We start from the raw sequence: 17,500 nt of genomic DNA, 5'->3' as shown, positions 1-17,500 counted from the left end.
AATTATTTCAACATATGTACACATTTAAAGCGCATTGTTTTTTTTTTTTTTTTAAGATTACATGTGTAATAGTAAATAGATTTTAACTCGAAATGAGTCCTCAGTGAATATTTAATAAAAACAACGAGATAAAACAATATTTATCGCTTCTTCGTTGTAATAGCAAAATTCGAAGATCAAAATATTTAATTTCAAGTAAAACTAATGGTATCTACTTATTGCCATGTCGAGTTTAATAAAATATCCAAAAATTACGAAAAACGATAATATAAAAATTTAATTATTAATGAAAATTGTGGTAAGTGAAAAGATATTTGAAAAATGAGAAGAGACTGGTATACGGTTAATATAAGTTTCATTAACTAATACATGCTGTGGTTATTGTACAATGTTATAATGGCGGAAGGGCTGCTTCCGGCCAAGGGGAATAACCTATGGCATTTTATTATCGGTAGAGGTCTTTAGAACGGTATTTAGTTCTCTCCCAAAAGAACTTAGACACTAGGGTCAAAAAAAGGGACGTAGAAGTCAGTGACCCAGAGGAGGGGCACTCTGATCTGAAAAAAGTGCCTATGCAGCTCCGTTGGCAGCTTCCCCGATGAGGACCCCTCAAGCGATCAGTAATAAACTAACTCCCTTTTCAAAGAGAGAAGGCAAAGCCTGAGAGAGTGGACTTCCAAGCACTGCAGCTGCACGGAACTAAAAACTCCCACAGCAAAATCAACAGGGACCGGACTATTACAGGAATGGTCTAATTTCTGTTGACTTTGGGGAGCTCGAGGGGCAGAGGGACAAGGGTAATTTTTACAGTTCCTTCATTGAAGTTCTTTCTGTAAAGATACGACGCCGACTTTTTTTCCGTCGCTCATAAATATGCAAAAAAAGAGAAAAAAAAGCAAAAAAAGCAAAGAAAAGAGAAAAAAGCAAAAAAGCAAAAAAAAAAAAAGCAAAAAAAAAGCAAAAAAAAGCAAAAAAAGCAAAAAAAAAGCAAAAAAAGCAAAAAAAAAAGCAAAAAAGCAAAGAAAAGAGCAAAAAGCAAAGAAAAAAGCAAAAAAAAAGCAAAAAAAAGCAAAAAAAAGCAAAAAAAGCAAAGAAAAGAGAAAAAAGCAAAAAAAGCAAAAAAAAGCAAAAAAAAGCAAAAAAAAGCAAAAAAGCAAAAAAAAAAGCAAAAAAAAAGCAAAAAAAGCAAAAAAAAAAAGCAAAAAAAGCAAAAAAAAACAAAAAAAGCAAAGAAAAGAGAAAAAAGCAAAAAAAGCAAAAAAAAGCAAAAAAAGCAAAAAAAAACAAAAAAAGCAAAAAAAAAGCAAAAAAAGCAAAAAAAAGCAAAAAAAGCAAAAAAAGCAAAAAAAGCAAAAAAACAAAAAAAAAAGCAAAAAAAGCAAAAAAAAAAGCAAAAAAAAGCAAAAAAAGCAAAAAAGGCAAAGAAAAGAGAAAAAAGCAAAAAAAGCAAAAAAAAGCAAAAAAAAAGCAAAATAAAAGCAAAAAAGGCAAAGAAAAGAGAAAAAAGCAAAAAAAGCAAAAAAAGGCAAAAAAAGCAAAAAAAGCAAAAAAAGCAAAAAAAAGCAAAAAAAGCAAAAAAAAGCAAAAAAAAAGCAAAAAAAAGCAAAAAAAAGCAAAAAAAAGCAAAAAAAAGCAAAAAAAGCAAAAAAAAAGCAAAAAAAAGCAAAAAAAGCAAAAAAAGCAAAAAAAAGCAAAAAAAAAAGCAAAAAAAAGCAAAAAAAGCAAAAAAAGCAAAAAAAAGCAAAAAAAGCAAACAAAAGCAAAAAAAGCAAAAAAAAAAAGCAAAAAAAAAGCAAAAAAAAAAGCAAAAAAAAAAGAAAAAAAAAGAAAAAAAAAGCAACAGAAATTATAAAAAAAATACTCACATATGCATATTAGAATATTTCCAACACAAGCTAAGCTACTTTTCTACCTTTATGGATAAGTTTTATGTGTTCTAACTTATTTTAAATCATTCGTTTATTGGAAAATAAAGGGAGCATAAAGACAGTCGAATTAGAAGGAAAAATAAAAAGGTGATTTCAATCGAGCTTCGATAATTACTCAAATATCAAAAATCAAACCAAATACTCGGAGAACGTTACATTTTCTCACGATTAGTGACATGTATTGGATTCATTTCTATCAGTAATTTATTCAATTTTCAATTTTTAGGCGATTATCGAGATTTGACTATGGTTCTATCCAGACCACTATTTTGTTTTTCGTTCTAACTCTACAGGCTTTACACTATAGTTATTTTTAAGGAAAACACACTTTAAAATAAGTTAAAACACAAAACTCATCCTGATAAGTACAAGATTAACTTATATTGCCTGTAGTAACGGTTATTTGGACAATCTTGACAATCGTAGGTTGAATAGAAAACATGGTTGACCGAAGCTGGCATAAGTTGGGAAATGAAAAATGCGAAATCCGGATATTAAACGAAATACGCTTTAATAGTTGTTGCTGAAAAAACAACAACAAAAAAAAACACTTTTCTTTTTTTTTTTTACCTCTGACTCGTAACTTTTTTTACCAATAAAAAATACTCGTATGGTGCTATCCCCTCCCGCCTCAGATATATATCAAGAGCCAATTTAAGCAACAACAAGCCTTGTAAATGATGTTTATGACAACGACTTCATGCGGTTTTTAAAACGTATTTCGTTTTATATATTCAGATTCCGCATTTCTCATTCCCCAAATAACGTTAGCAGCGTCTGGCAACCATGTTTCCTATTCAACCTACGATTGTCAAGATTGCCGTTATTTGTTATACATTTATTTTTTCGTCTTCTTTCTTTCTTTCTTTTTTTTTTTTGCTTTGTTATTCTGAAAAACCATCGTTTTTTTTTTTTTGGTTAAATAAATTAGCTCAAAACGGTTATCAGCTATTATATTTTTAAAAAGACTTACCCTTCGGCCAAATTTAGTCATGTTATTTTTTTTTTTTAAATTTTAAATCCTTTTTTCTTTCTGTCTTATTTTTTTTTTTTTTTTTTTTACTCCATTTGAAATCCTATTCAACCGTATTTTTTTTTTAATCCTTTTTTCGTTCTGTCTTATTTAAAAACATTTTTTTTTACTTCATTTGAAATCCTATTCAACCGTATTTTTTTTTTTTTTTTTTGGTATTTTAGATAATGTCTTCCGTTTTTTTCTTTCATATAAATGAATCAAACAGAACAAGACGTTCTTTTTTTTTTTTCAGTAGGAGGTGGGTTCACATAAGGGCTTCTAGAGGATAAGGGTTGATGAGTCTCGGGTAGGATGTTAGACAGCACCCTGATGATGATGATCAGTAATGGCGGAACAGGTATAAGATTTGATTATTTAAGAAGACGCACAAAAATGATAACATCCGATCAGAATTTCTTAGACGTAAAAAAAAAAAATCTTGCATTTATGGGCAGATAGAGATTTGATTTTACAAGTTTATTTTTGGAAGGTAATTATTCCCGGCGGCTACAAATGAACGACGAAAATAGTCCCCAAATCTCCATGTAACATATTCTGGTCGCCCGCTTTTCGAAGAGAAAAGACCAACGAGCCGGCCGTCCTGGTGACTCCCCACCATCACCACCACCACCACTGATGAAATTTAATTTGCTATTAGCTTTAGTATAATCAGAACTAGCCTTGATTACATCGTGTCATCTCAACTTGTTGGGTGGGCGACAGGGAGAGGATCTGAGGTGGTGGGTTGATCGAAAACAGCTATTACGGGTCAGACTGCATTCGTTTCGCATTGGTTAAAAAAGTGGCAGGAAGATGTGATACAAGGTCGGAAGGTGTGGTGGGGGGATTGGAAAGCCAGAGCAGAAGAGCAGGTGCACTCTTCCTCCACCCACACAAAAAATTCCTGAGCAGCCTCGTCGGCATCTCAGTTGATTATCAATAAACCAACCCTCTGAAAAGAGAGAAGGTAAAGCCTGGTAGGGTGGATCTCTTAGAACTGCACAAAAATCATACCTTACCCCGACAAATGCAAGGCCATTCTCAACTAAAAAAAAAAGAAAAGAAAAGAAATTGCAGTGATTTTGTTGGATTGATTAGCGAGGACGTATCTTCAATTGGTATGATGATATAATTTGCTCAGGCTCTAACAGGTAATTATAAGAGTACGGTTTTATTTTGTTAATGTGTCACCATTTATCATGATGTCCAGTATCTGGAGAGAGTTCAAAGATTGGCTACTCGAATGGCGCAAGATCAACCGAGCCTTGATAAGTGGTGACTCCTTTGTATATATATATATATATATATATATATATATATATATATATATATATATATATATATATATATATATATATATAGAGAGAGAGAGAGAGAGAGAGAGAGAGAGAGAGAGAGAGAGAAAATAAAAAGGAACAAACCGTATTATGTGTTCATCAACGTTTCGTCTTTATTTCGAGACTTCCTCTGGATGAATGAGATTAAGAAACCAAAAAATATACCAGTACAAAATATTTGAAAATGTTTCACGTGCACAGTGTGACGCAGTTCTATTTCAGAGAAACGGAAAATTGATGTTGGAAATTCAAAAAGGAGGGAGGGGGGCTGGCGCTGTTAAAGAGAAGGAAATTTTAGTGACATCATATAGTCGTTAATTTCACACCATTCAAACACCCCCTGTAATAATTAACACATAATCTCAATCAATAAATTACATAAAAAAACACTCATTTCATTTCTGTTACAAACTTATATTTGAATTTCAACAGATATATCTTTTTCCCAATAAGAATATAAACTGGCGTTCATAGTTTTAAAATTAAATTAACGACTATATGACGTCACTAAAATTTCCTTCTCTTTAACAGCGCCAGCCCCCCCTCCTTTTTGAATTTCCAACATCAATTTTCCGTTTCTCTGAAATAGAACTGCGACACACTGTGCACGTGAAAATTTTTCAAATATTTTGTACTGGTATATTTTTTGGTTTCTTAATCTCATTCATCCAGAGGAAGTCTCGAAATAAAGACGAAACGTTGATGAACACATAATACGGTTTGTTCCTTTTTATTTTCTTTATTTTGTCGGAATACTATTTCCATTATTTTCATTATATATATATATATATATATATATATATATATATATATATATATATATATATATATATATATATATATATATATAAAGCGAGATAAGACACTGATAGAATTCAGATGAAAAATCCTGATAGATATTACTTGAAGTAATACTTTCAAGGAGATCCTAGCCAAGAAGGAAAAGCTCAATATTTAAGAATAGAGCAATATATAAGTTTCGTGGTTCAATTTTAAATTCTGAAAACACAACATATAGAGACATATATTCGATTTAAGAATCTATTGTTTGACAAATGAATATATAGAAGGGATATGGGCCATTGTTGAAAATCCATGGATTAAGGAAATTAAAATAACCCCTTCTATATATTCATTTGTCAAACAATAAATTCTTAAATCGAATATATGTCTCTATATGTTGTTTTTTCAGAATTGAACCACGGAACTTATATATATATATATATATATATATATATATATATATATATATATATATATATATATATATATATATATATATATATATATATATATATGGGTGTCTATTATCTGATTCTCTTTAACGTTGAGATATTTTTTTACATGGAAATCACCACTTATCAAGACCCGGAAGCAACTCGAGGATAAGGGTTATTGCATGTACAGTAATCAATGGGACAATATCATAGTAATCGTTAGTAATGGAGATTTGATAATGCGTCTTACTTAAGGGGGCGGTTCATCAGGAATTTGTTTATGTTGGACTTGAAGACATCCAAGTTGTAGTCGGGTGGCAAACAGGCAGACGGAACAGAGTTCCATTGGCGTGCAAGAAAGAAAGCTTTGTTCATGGAATCTACGTCAGTCAAAGAGTGGGGAAAATTTTTGACAGTGGTTTCAGTTAGACGGGTGTTTATCATGAAAGATTGGCGAGGAGGCAATCGGGATTGGAGCTCAGACGAGCACTTGTCCATGGAAGTAACGATAAAAGAAAGACAGGCTCGCAACGTCTCTTCTGTGGGAGAGAGAGTTTGCAAGGAAGAGAAAAAGGGCATCCCTCACTAAGCCACAAAGTCTATTTTGTACTCTGTCAAGGCAGGATAGGCTGTTTTAAGCGCCTCCTGTCCAGATGTGGCAGCAGTATTCCATCCTTGAACGTACTTGACTTTTATATAGATAGAGAATTGCATCAACAGGAGCGGTAGAATGATCCTACTATTTTTCCAGCGACATTGGCAACGGATTTGATGTACGTGTTCACTTATTCCAAATGGAAAATTGTTCTTTCTCTTTAAAACATCGGTAACACAGCCATATGTTTTTATGCCTATTAGCGTGACCACGTGGTTGAATACCGGAAACTTTCTATACCTACAAGTTAATCAGAAAGTGACGTTACACTGTCATGTTCACTGGCCTACTCTCTCGGTGGTGGTGATATAACCCCCCCCCTGTACAAATGGAAACATATCATTGAAAATTTATAAAGCAAAGACTCTCTTTTTTATGCAATGCTCTCTCTCCCCCATCTCTCCTTCTCCTTTCCTTCTTTGTTTCTGTTACTGTTATTGTTATAAAACCTGACGGGTGTTTCTCGACACCCAGCCGTCCACGTGTCCATCCGGGTCAGATCACCCATCTCTGCTTTTTTAAAACCGCTGGACTTTTGCAACTCCCACCCCCACACAGCTAAGTCTTCCTCTAATCCTCTTGTCTAGCAATTAACAGCTCGCACTGCCCCCACCCGCATCAAAGCTCATCTCTCCTCCTTAACCCGATTCTGTTCGCCCCCTTGCCGGCTTTCTATATTTACATATTTTGTATTACTCTTTCTCATATCTTCCACCCTCTCTGTCTGTCTGTCTGTCTGTCTGTCTATTTCTATCTCGCTAACGTTTATCTAGACGAGGAATCCGTGATCGGCAACATTCGGAAAGCATTGTCGGCTATTTCCGGAAATTCACTGGAATCCAACACGATCGATACTATAGCAGTGTCAGAAACCGATCTTAAAAATGAGTGAAAAAAATTGCATAATTCGACCTCCTATCTTTACAAGCTTATAACTACTTGAAAAATGTAATTCAAACCCTAATTTTTTTTCAATTAAAGGGGCAAAGACCAAATTAAAAAAAAAAAACAGGTTTAATTGCAAATTATGCAATATTCGTTTTTTTTAAATCGATCTTCTTTAAAAAAAGATTTGAAGAAAATCAACGAAATTTTACTTCGGTTATAAAAAAATCGATATAAATTCGAAAAAAATCACTTACCTATAAAAATACTATTGAATGTTTAGTTCCATTCTTCATTGTTCAGAATTTATCCATATTTATATTTTAAATTCCATTTATTTTTTAAATAAAAGAATTTTGTTTGAAAAAAGCGCGATTAAGCAAGCATTTTTACGTCTTTATCGAAAAACCGGAAGTAGCCGTTTGTCCTTGTTTAGAACTATGGATGGACAGAAAGCAGTAAAAACCGCACGTTCGCGTTAGCCGTCTAACCTTGTGCCTGAAGAAATATGTGTTCCCATTGTTTAAAATAGTCAAATTTTGCTTATATGTTTTTGCTTTAAAAAAAAACACTAGAGGAGTTTTTTTTCTTTTCTCAAAGAAATACATAAATGTTTGATTTATTATATTTTCATTCTTCTTTATCGAGTGAATTTTTTTTTAATATCTAAAAAAAAGAAAACATTGAATGAAATAGAAAAAAATTGTCGTCAGCGTCCACTACTTGCTGGGCAATATAAGCAGAACATAGGCTTCCAATTAAAAAAATCAACGTGGTTTAAAAAAAAAAAGATTTTATAATTTGGACTTTACAGGTAAATTTCCAAAAAAACACTTCTTTTTTTTTGTTTTAATTTACAATATATTATTTATTGATCTTTTATCTTCAATTTGTGATATATAAAAGTTTGGTACGTAAATTAATTATTAAAATTTTAATAGACATTTCAAAATGGGGGCGGGTGAATTAAAAAAAAACGTTTGTCTAAAATATTATATTCGGTTTATTAGAAAGAGCATAAAATTTCACATTGACCCTGAAAATATCGTAAAAATAGAATAATGTTGATAGAGTTTTAAATTTTAAAAATTGAAAAAAATTAACTCGTAAAATTCAATTGATTTCATTACGCAAAAAAAAAAAAAAAAAAATTGGCTGCATGAAAGCGCGCCGGCACTTTGTAAACAGTTTTTTAAAAAAAATAAAATTTCTATTATTTTTTAAACAACTTTAATAGTTTATTTTGGAAGTATATTCCATACAGAAAATAAACAACCCACTTTTAAAAGAGAAATTACGAGCTTTTTTTAAATATTTTATTCGCAGTTTCGTGTAAAGGGTGTCAAAAATTCCCCCCAAATTCTGATACACCTGATACATCGGCGATGCTAAGAAACTCTCTTCCTATACAAACTTGATTGTTAAGATATCAATTTCTTTCCTATTTTAAAAGAAGATTTACCTTCCTTTTTTGCTTGAAATAATTATCTCCCTTTGTTTATTGTAATAATTACCACTAAAAGTAGTCTAATCTTATTGGGCAAGGCAAATTCTCATTGCCAATCTATAGGCACTGAACTTTGGCACGATGAAGGCGAAAAACCTTTATTCGTCCGTCTCCCTAACAACAAACATGGGCGTATTAGACTCGTTGATAGCAAAAAAAAAAAAAAAAAAAGAGCCGCCATGTTTGTTTTTTTTTGCTTATGTAATGTGATATGTCGTGTATAACGCTAAGTAAGCGTACAACAACCAACCTGTTCTAGTTGGTGTCAGTTTATAAATATGAACCATCTGCTCATATGCAAATTATACTTAATTTGCATATGAGCTATCTGCTCATATGCAAATAATACTTAATTTGCATATCACTACATAATGTTTACATATTTAAGCTTTATATTTCTTGATGCGTACAATAACAATAACTTTTGACATTTTTCTTCTACTTTCTTTTCACCTCAACACTCGCCTATAAAATGACGATTTTTATAGGTTTTCGAGTATGCTGGAAACGAATATCTAGGTATGACACGAATATTCGACACCCATAACAAAAAAAAAATACCAGTTAAAACCTAATAAAATGAAATTGATTCATCGTAATTTGTACTCTATATTGAAGAGGAAGGACCAGGGTTTAAATCGCATATAAGCATTCGGTACTCATGCAGAGAGTGATCCGTGCTGAAATAATAAGGTTATTATTTAAAAAGCCATTCTTAACATGTGGAGGGAGTTTTGTACCTAATCTGTTCTTTATCCTTACAATTGAATAAAAAAAAACATATCATAAAACTTTAATTAAACGTGGAAATACGATTTAAAAAATAGCGCGGATCACTCTCTGCATTAGCACCAAACATCCTTTATTTTACACTGTAAAAAAGCAAACAAACAAAAAAACAAACAAAAAAACAGACGAAATGTGATTTGAACGTCACAAAATAAGCAAAACATTTTTTTAAAAATGAGAAATTAATAATAGTGCCTTAAATATGCGTAAAACGGTTCGTATAAAACTTTAAAAACTTAGTATAAATATACATAAAACGTAAAATATGTAAAAATCCATCGTCCTAACAAAAAACAACAAAAAAAAAACAAAACGAAAAACAACATATATATTGATTATCTTCGTTGTGAAAAAGGTTAGCAATAGCATGATTTCATATGTATGAACAAAGACAAAAAGTTAGGCAATCCTATTGGAAAAGAAAGAGTTCATGAACCTGTGTTGAAGTTATGGACCGGAAGTAGACATGATGGACTCTCCTTGACGACGTCGAACCCAGGGCCAAAGGTCCGGGTAGGTTCTGTTTTACTCCAAAAAGTTTGGGGACTTGTCGCAGCCTCGTGAAGTATGCTATCAGTACCGGGAGCCGGAAAAGAAGAGAGAGAGAAAAAGAAAGAAAGAGAGAGAGAGAGAGAGAGAAAGGGGAAGGGGGGAGGTAATTTACGTGCGTTTAACCTTTTTATAATCTCTGTCATGTGCCCAGCTCGTCTGAGAGATTACACATAACTGAGCAAGCCAGAAAGAAAGTTGATTGCTAGTACCAATCAGCACTAAGCTTATAAACCAAAGATATTCAAAATCTCAAATCGCGAGGTGTCGTTACTGCTACAAAGTTTTAGATAAATTTATTTAGTCGGGTGAGAGATAAAAAATGGAAAAATGAAAAAAAAAGAAAAAAGACTAGTCGTATAAATTGAGGATCGCATAATTTACGACGAAGATAGCGAAAGTCTTGTAAAGCAAAAGTAGATGCAAACAACAATATTTTCCTTTCCAGGACAATAGACGATGTGACAATTCAATGCGCCAAAGTCAAACTTTGTCATTTCTTTTTTTCTGGTACTATTGTAACAGATTGAGGCCGTACGATTAGCTAGAGAGTATGTTAGCTAGACAAATATGCAGTTTGCACAGCTAAGTCATATAGATACAAATCAAAAATATATGACCAGAATGAAATTGAGTACTTATTTTTTGCGGATTGTTATTGCTTAGCAATTCCATTCTGTATTATTTTTATTTTCATTTTTTGGAATCCTTTGAGATAAGGTTTCATAATTTGAGTATTTACTTTTTGCGGACTGTTATCCTCATCTTTATAGTTGTTGTTTTTATTTCACCACGGTTCGGCCAACTTGTTCTTTGACCTTCTACAAAGCAGGCCAGAGAATTAGTTGGCCAAATTGTGGTAAGACAACAACTATGGAAGGAAGGAATCACTGGGGATTCAGTTACAAGGCTCAGGATGCTTTCAGCGTGTTTAGCGATAGCAATGTTATTGCAAACAACCCAATAATGACAGACCAATGGAAATGCTATTTCAGATTTAATCATGACAGACCAAGGAAAAGGCTATTTCTTTCTTTTTTTTCTTTTTATTTTTTTATTAATTATGATAAACCGTTTATATGTTAATAATGATTCCGTTACAAGACTCAGCATTTCTATTCCGTCGCGGTTAAACGCCTGAAGAAGGCCAGAGGAATAGTTGGCCGAAACGTGGTGAAACAACAACAAGTGTGAAGATGAGGATAACAATCCGCAAAAAACAAATACTTAAATTATAAAGCCTCATCGCATATTTAGGCTTGCCGATGAATGCCCTGGAAAAGTCACTTCTGATTAATGTTTAGTTTTAAAATATACAAACGAAGAAATGATTTTAGAAAGATGAAACTCCTCTGCCTAACGTTCATAGGGAACATAAGTTGGAACAGATACATCGAGGGCATTGCCGTGGCTGATGCAAAGAAGGTAAGCTCCCTCTACCATGCTAGAAAATTATTTATGCCTGAAAGCGTCCTGTACTTCTACAAAGCCACCATTCGCCCATGTATGGAGTATTGTTGTCATATTTGGGCTGGTGCATCTGCTACTAGTCTCTCACTCTTGGACAGGGTTCAAAAGAGAGTCGTCAACCTAATAGGTCTCGAACTGTCAGCTAGGCTTTAGTCCCTGTCCCATCGACGAAATGTTGCATCCCTCTGCCTGTTTTACAAATATTTTAATGGTAGATGCCCCGAGGAACTACAAACCCTTGTACTCACTCGACATAAATACCCGCGATAAACTCGACAAACAGCAAAGTCCCACCCCTACACAGTAGAGATCCCCAGATGCCAGAAAGCCTTCTACTCTAATAGTTTCTTCCCCAGGACTGCCAGACTTTGGAACTCACTTCCGGGTTCCTGCTTCCCCGACTATACCGACATGCAGAAGTTCAAGTGTAATGTAAACAGACATCTTGCTGCTCAACTCCCTACATAGTATCCCTGTAATTATGTATCAGGTAGTAGCTCCCCACATCAAAGTGGCACCGTGCCTTGTTTGGAGTGAAAATGCAAAAAAAAAAAAAAAAAAAAAAAAAAAATTTTACGATGAATAGTGAGATGTCTGCTCATATTATATTTACATTTCTGCATCTCAATACTGTAAGGGAAGCAGAAAAGAGGGCGGGAATTCCAAAGTTTAGCAATCCGAAAGAAGAAACTATTTGACAAGAAGGCTTTCCATTATCTATGGACTTCTACAGTGAATGGGTGGGATTTTGCTATTTGTCAGGTGGGGCGAGAGTATGTACGTCGAAGGGGCACAAGTGCTATATGTTCATCAGAGCTCATTCCATTATTACGGCGATGATAGGACAGAGGTTAGCGCTTGGTTGATAATACGAGACTTATTAGATTTGAGGCTCTTTTTGGGAACTTTCTCTAAGAGCGAAATACTAGTAGCAGATGCACAAGCCAAGATGTGGCAACAATACTCCATGCATGCGCGAATGGTCGGCTTGTAGAGGTGCAGGATACTCTCAGGTCTGAGAAATTTTCTAACAGGGTAGAGAGAGCCTACCTTAGAGTTACTATTTAAAAATATATTTAATCATTTATTTTTAAAATTTTAATATTTTTATCTAAAACAATTTATATGCTTACTAGCGACACGTAACCGGGTTTGCCAGGTATACAAACATATTATCGGGCGAAGGGTTTTGTCATATACAATTTAAGATAAACCAAATATCCTAAATTGTTACGATTTTCCTGAAAATTGACCATACTTTGGATTTTTGAAAGCCTAAAACGAGATATCTTTATCACAGGAAAATAAAATCTCATAGCTTAAAGGGAAATAACTCATAGGTTAAACGAAAACTTACTTCCGTTTTTAAACGCAGCTGATGTTGGTTATATTATAATCAAAATTATATTAAATCACGTTAACACACCGGTTCTCGTCAGACCACCGAAGTTAAGCAACATTGAGCCTGTCCACTACCAGATGGGTGACCATTTGGGAAGGCAAGCTGCTGTATGTGCTTTCCGCTTATCTCGGCATTGTTTCCAGTCGTCCTGAACCTCTACTTGCAACTGGTATTCAACAATCTCGACTGAAGAGAGGTGTGGTTGGAGATTGCGCAACTTTTGCCACAAAAATTGCACGCGCAGGCACCCTTACCGTGGGTATCTATAGTCTGTCATGACTGAAGGAAGTCTATATAAATTAAATGTAAATTCATTTAAAAACAATTTAAATAAATCAACTTTATATAATATTTAACACAGAATACTTAAAATAAGTCTTTTATTAATTTCCATTAAAAATTTAGAGCTAATGATTAAAATAGATTTTCTGTAATGTAATATGCAAATGAGATGATCTCTTGAATAAATAGTATACATAGAAATCATATAGAAATAAAAGTATATAAGAGTCCTGTAGCTGAAACAAATAGAACTTTTCTTTTGCGAATCAATACCTCTCCCCTGTGTGATTCGGCTACATACTGACCAATCAGGGGTGCGGCGCATTGATCCTTTCTCTACCCCTAGGGAACTTTGACAGCTTCCGGTTTGAAGGAAAAAAAAAACTCTTCCTTACCGAGAGAGACGCCAACCAGATTGAACCCTTCCCCCCCCTCTCTCTCTCTCTGGAAAATCGGTATAAAAGTGTGAAAATTAAAAAAAAAAAAAATGAAATTTGCCAGGTAAAGGTTGAACAACGGCATTACGAGTATGCATGCATATAGCTATTGGTTCGTGTTTTAATTTTTAGCCTTGCAGCAAATATGTTTTCGTAGGTTAGTCATTAACGACAGAGCTAACAATAAATCGTAAGCTAAACGTTTTGGTTTCGATTCTCGGTGGTGGCGCACGAGTCATTTTTTTTTTTTTACTTTTAAAATCATTACTATATATTAGGTCCAATATAAAATAATAATAAATACGAAATCTGCATTAATCAAAATATCATGCTTAAGCGTATTTTACGACCGGGTAATGCCGGGCGCCCTACAAGGAATAACTACCGTGACAGCACGAGACGGCTAGAGGCTAGGTTTAATCCGGAACAATATCTTCCTGCGAACATTCGCCAATGACTTCCGGAATAAACCTTTTTCTTTGTTACATTATGCGAAGTTGTGTTCGTTATGCAGTGGCTTGTGTTGAATTGTTTACTTTCTTAGGGTGTGCCCCAAAGCACAAAACTCTAAAGTCCATTTACAGTATTAAAATCTATTTGTGAAACAGTGTCCTTTTGTATATATTAAACATATTGTGAACAAACAAACAAAAAAACAAACAGACAGACAAACAGAAATACGACTTTATTATAATAGATTTTATAACTAAGCAGTTACTTAATAACAAATGCAAAGCAAACTTTTGTCTATAAACATTAGCGGAGGATTGTGCGCTTTGAGTGCATGTCTTTAACCTATTTAGCTAATAATTGTATAAAAATCCAAAACTATTGATCTGACCGAAAATATGGAGAAATTTACTTAGTACACCAAGACGATTTTCTCCAATGAATCGATTTCGTGTCTTGAAATATTGGAAAGGTCAAAGACGTTTAACCTTTCGGGCATCAGTCTTTTGCTCTTTCCTCATGTGTTGATGTTTACAAAATAAAAATAAAGCTAAATGAAAAATAAACTGTAATTTATCAAGCAGATGAAAGAAAATGCCTTTTCTTGTCTGGTGCGTGGAAACGGACTTTTCCCGCCATTCGCCCTCTTTTCCCGGCATTCGCCCTCTTTTCCCGTCATTCGCCCTCTTTTCCCGCCATTCGGTCGTTGATTATCGATAAGTTCGGACTTGACAGAGATAAATGGATTTATTTTTTGAAATTTACATTTTCATAAAAACGGATGCCAGCGACGGGGAATCTTGAGATACGTCCATTTTATCTGCGTGTTTAGCGATAGCAATGTTATTGCAAACAACCCAATAATGACAGACCAACGGAAATGCTATTTCAGATTTAAACATGACAGACGAACGAAAATGGTATTTCAAACTTACGCATAACAGACCAACGAAAACGCTATTTCAAATTTAATCATGGCAGACCAAGGAAAATGCTATTTCTGTCTTTTTTTCTTTTATTAATTATGATAAACCGTTTATATGTTAATAATTAATTTAAGTTTTTATATGTTAAGATTTATTTACCTCCCTCCTACAGCGGAAGATGTGACACAAGGCCAGAAATCAGCGCCCCAGAGGAAGAGCATTGTGGCCGAACAAAAATTGCTTGGCCATCCGCCTCGGCATTTCCTCGGGGAGACGACTCTGATGTTTAACAATAAACCAACTCCTTTTCAAAGGATGAGAAGGTTAAGCTTGGGAAGTTAGACCTCCTAGAACTGCACATTAATTTTAAATTTAGAGAACGCATGTAGTGTTCACTTCATGTTTTCATTAGCTGCATAGCCGTGGGTTAAAAATAAAAAAAGAAAGATTGTCTCTTATTTCTCGTGTAGCGGCCTCAAAGAATTCTGTAATAAAGTGAGGTAACTGATAGAATTAATCATCACATGTTGACAAAATGTTATTTTAAACTTAGCACCATAGTATTGTATATTAGACAGAATTTCCAGTGTTTCCATGAAACTGCAGGTATCGATGGATGATCGCACTAATGTGCAATGTTATTGAAATATAAAATATTTCATAAGCTAGAAATGTTAGAAAATAAATATTTGAAGCAATAACAAATTTTAAAGTCGCAATAAAATATTTATAGAATTGAAATAATAAATGACTTAAAAGTTTGTTCAGCAAAACAGCAAGATTGACCTGTTTACGTAAAGAGCATAACGAACAAAGACGCGATTATGATATATTCACGTAAACAGTCGAGTTTAGTTTAGACGGGATCGGTCGTCATTTTTGCCTCCACGGAAGCGCTAATGAACGCGTTTTGGCAAGATATAGAAACTAAAATAACGTTTTTAAACTCAAAGATGCGGAACATCAAAGAAATAAATTTGTATAAAGTATAACTAGAGTGTTATGGTATTTTCTTCGAAGGGAGATATTTTCATTCAGCATTTTACAGACCCTTTAGTCAAAGATCAACCGACAGAAAACAGAATCTTTAAAATAAGGTATGTGCTCTGTCTGTGAAGACAAGGATACGTTTGTGAACTATATGTATTTGAATATACACGCACTCACGCAGAAGACGAACAGAAGTATTTTATATATAGACGTCAAGAGGCATGCTACGTTAAATATGAACATTAGATCTTAATTATATGGACACTGTACATACACACAAAGACAACGGCAGTATATTTGCACATATATTATAAGATTTGCATACACACATGATACTGTTGTAATATACAGATATATATTTTATATATATATATATATATATATATATATATAAATCTGGATTTTTTTGTGTATTGATATTCATATAAAACCTTTTTTTTCTATTTATTAAAAAAAAATACAACTTTGTTATATATGGGTCGTTAAATTTCATTCACTAGGAAAAGATCTAGCTGATTTCCATATTCTTTTAAACATTCATTAGTTTTTTTCGATTCTCTTATGGGATGATCATCTTAAGTTAACTATTACGTTTAATTATATCCATGCACATCTTCTACAAGATTTATACTGGCGTAATATTCGCATAAAAAGCTTATAGTAAACACAAATCTCTTTCCATATATATTTATGTATAAGAATATATTTTTGTTTAAAAAATTTTGCCGGTCAAATTCCTAGAATTTTTGGTCTACAGACATGAAATTTCATATATAAGGTATTTGGACCCATGCGAAAATTTATATTTTGGAAAATCGGTACAAAAGTGTGAAAATTAAAGAAAAAAAAAAAAAGAAAGAAATTTGCCAGGTAAAGGTTGAACAACGGCATTACGAATATGCATGCATATAGCTATTGGTTCATGTTTTAATTTTTAGCCTTGCAGCAAATATGTTTTCGTAGGTCAGTCATTAACGACAGAGCTAACAATAAATCGTAAGCTAAACGTTTTGGTTTCGATTCTCGGTGTTGGCGCACGAGTCATTTTTTTTTTTTTACTTTTAAAATCATTACTATATATTAGGTCCAATATAAAATAATAATAAATACGAAATCTGCATTAATCAAAATATCATGTTTAAGTGTATTTTACGACCGGGTAATGCCGGGCGCCCTACTAGTATATGTATATATATATATGATTAATATATGATGATTGCAACGTCTTATCAGACGAGTGCCACTCCCTCAGGTACTGAAAGTCCATAAGCCCGAAGATAACCTTAACTTTAGTCCTGCCGAAAAAAAAATAAATAAAAATAAAATAAAATAAAAATTCACACGCACAAGCAGACATGACACTGAAGACGGTCACTGGTATATATACATATATATATACATGCACGCATGCATACACATATGCACATACACACATACAAATAACCCACATATATGCATACATATATACACATTACATATATGCATACATAGACATACTTATACATAAACATACACAAGACGGTCATTGGCACACACACACACACACACACACACATATATATTTAAACGCAAATATACATATATACAGATACACACATATCTGTAAACATACACATATATGTACATACACCATGAATACACATACATACGTATATAGACAC

The 17,500-nt window shown here is 33.3% G+C and overlaps 1 protein-coding gene across 3 annotated transcripts in view; it reads right to left on the bottom strand.

Moving 5' to 3' along the window:
- The window catches only part of LOC145261047 (uncharacterized protein C1orf87-like), a 164,131-nt gene that overhangs the window by 91,910 nt on the left and 54,721 nt on the right, over positions 1–17,500 (bottom strand). Inside the window, exon 1 of one of the 3 annotated variants that reach the window (XM_080119207.1) lies at positions 2,902–3,699. The exons of 1 other annotated variant lie outside the window; for it this stretch is intronic. In XM_080119207.1, the coding sequence (XP_079975333.1) occupies positions 2,902–2,922 (21 nt within the window). In that variant the 5' untranslated portion in view covers positions 2,923–3,699. Of the gene's footprint in view, positions 1–1,865; positions 2,746–2,901; positions 3,700–17,500 lie in introns of those variants that run through there. One more of the 3 variants, XM_080119209.1, reaches the window with a different exon arrangement.

This window comes from Euprymna scolopes, chromosome 37 (assembly GCF_053919585.1).
Source record: "Euprymna scolopes isolate OS-2025 chromosome 37, ASM5391958v1, whole genome shotgun sequence".
Classification (NCBI taxonomy): Eukaryota; Metazoa; Mollusca; class Cephalopoda; order Sepiida; family Sepiolidae; genus Euprymna; species Euprymna scolopes.
This window is presented reverse-complemented; position numbering and strand designations above follow the sequence as displayed.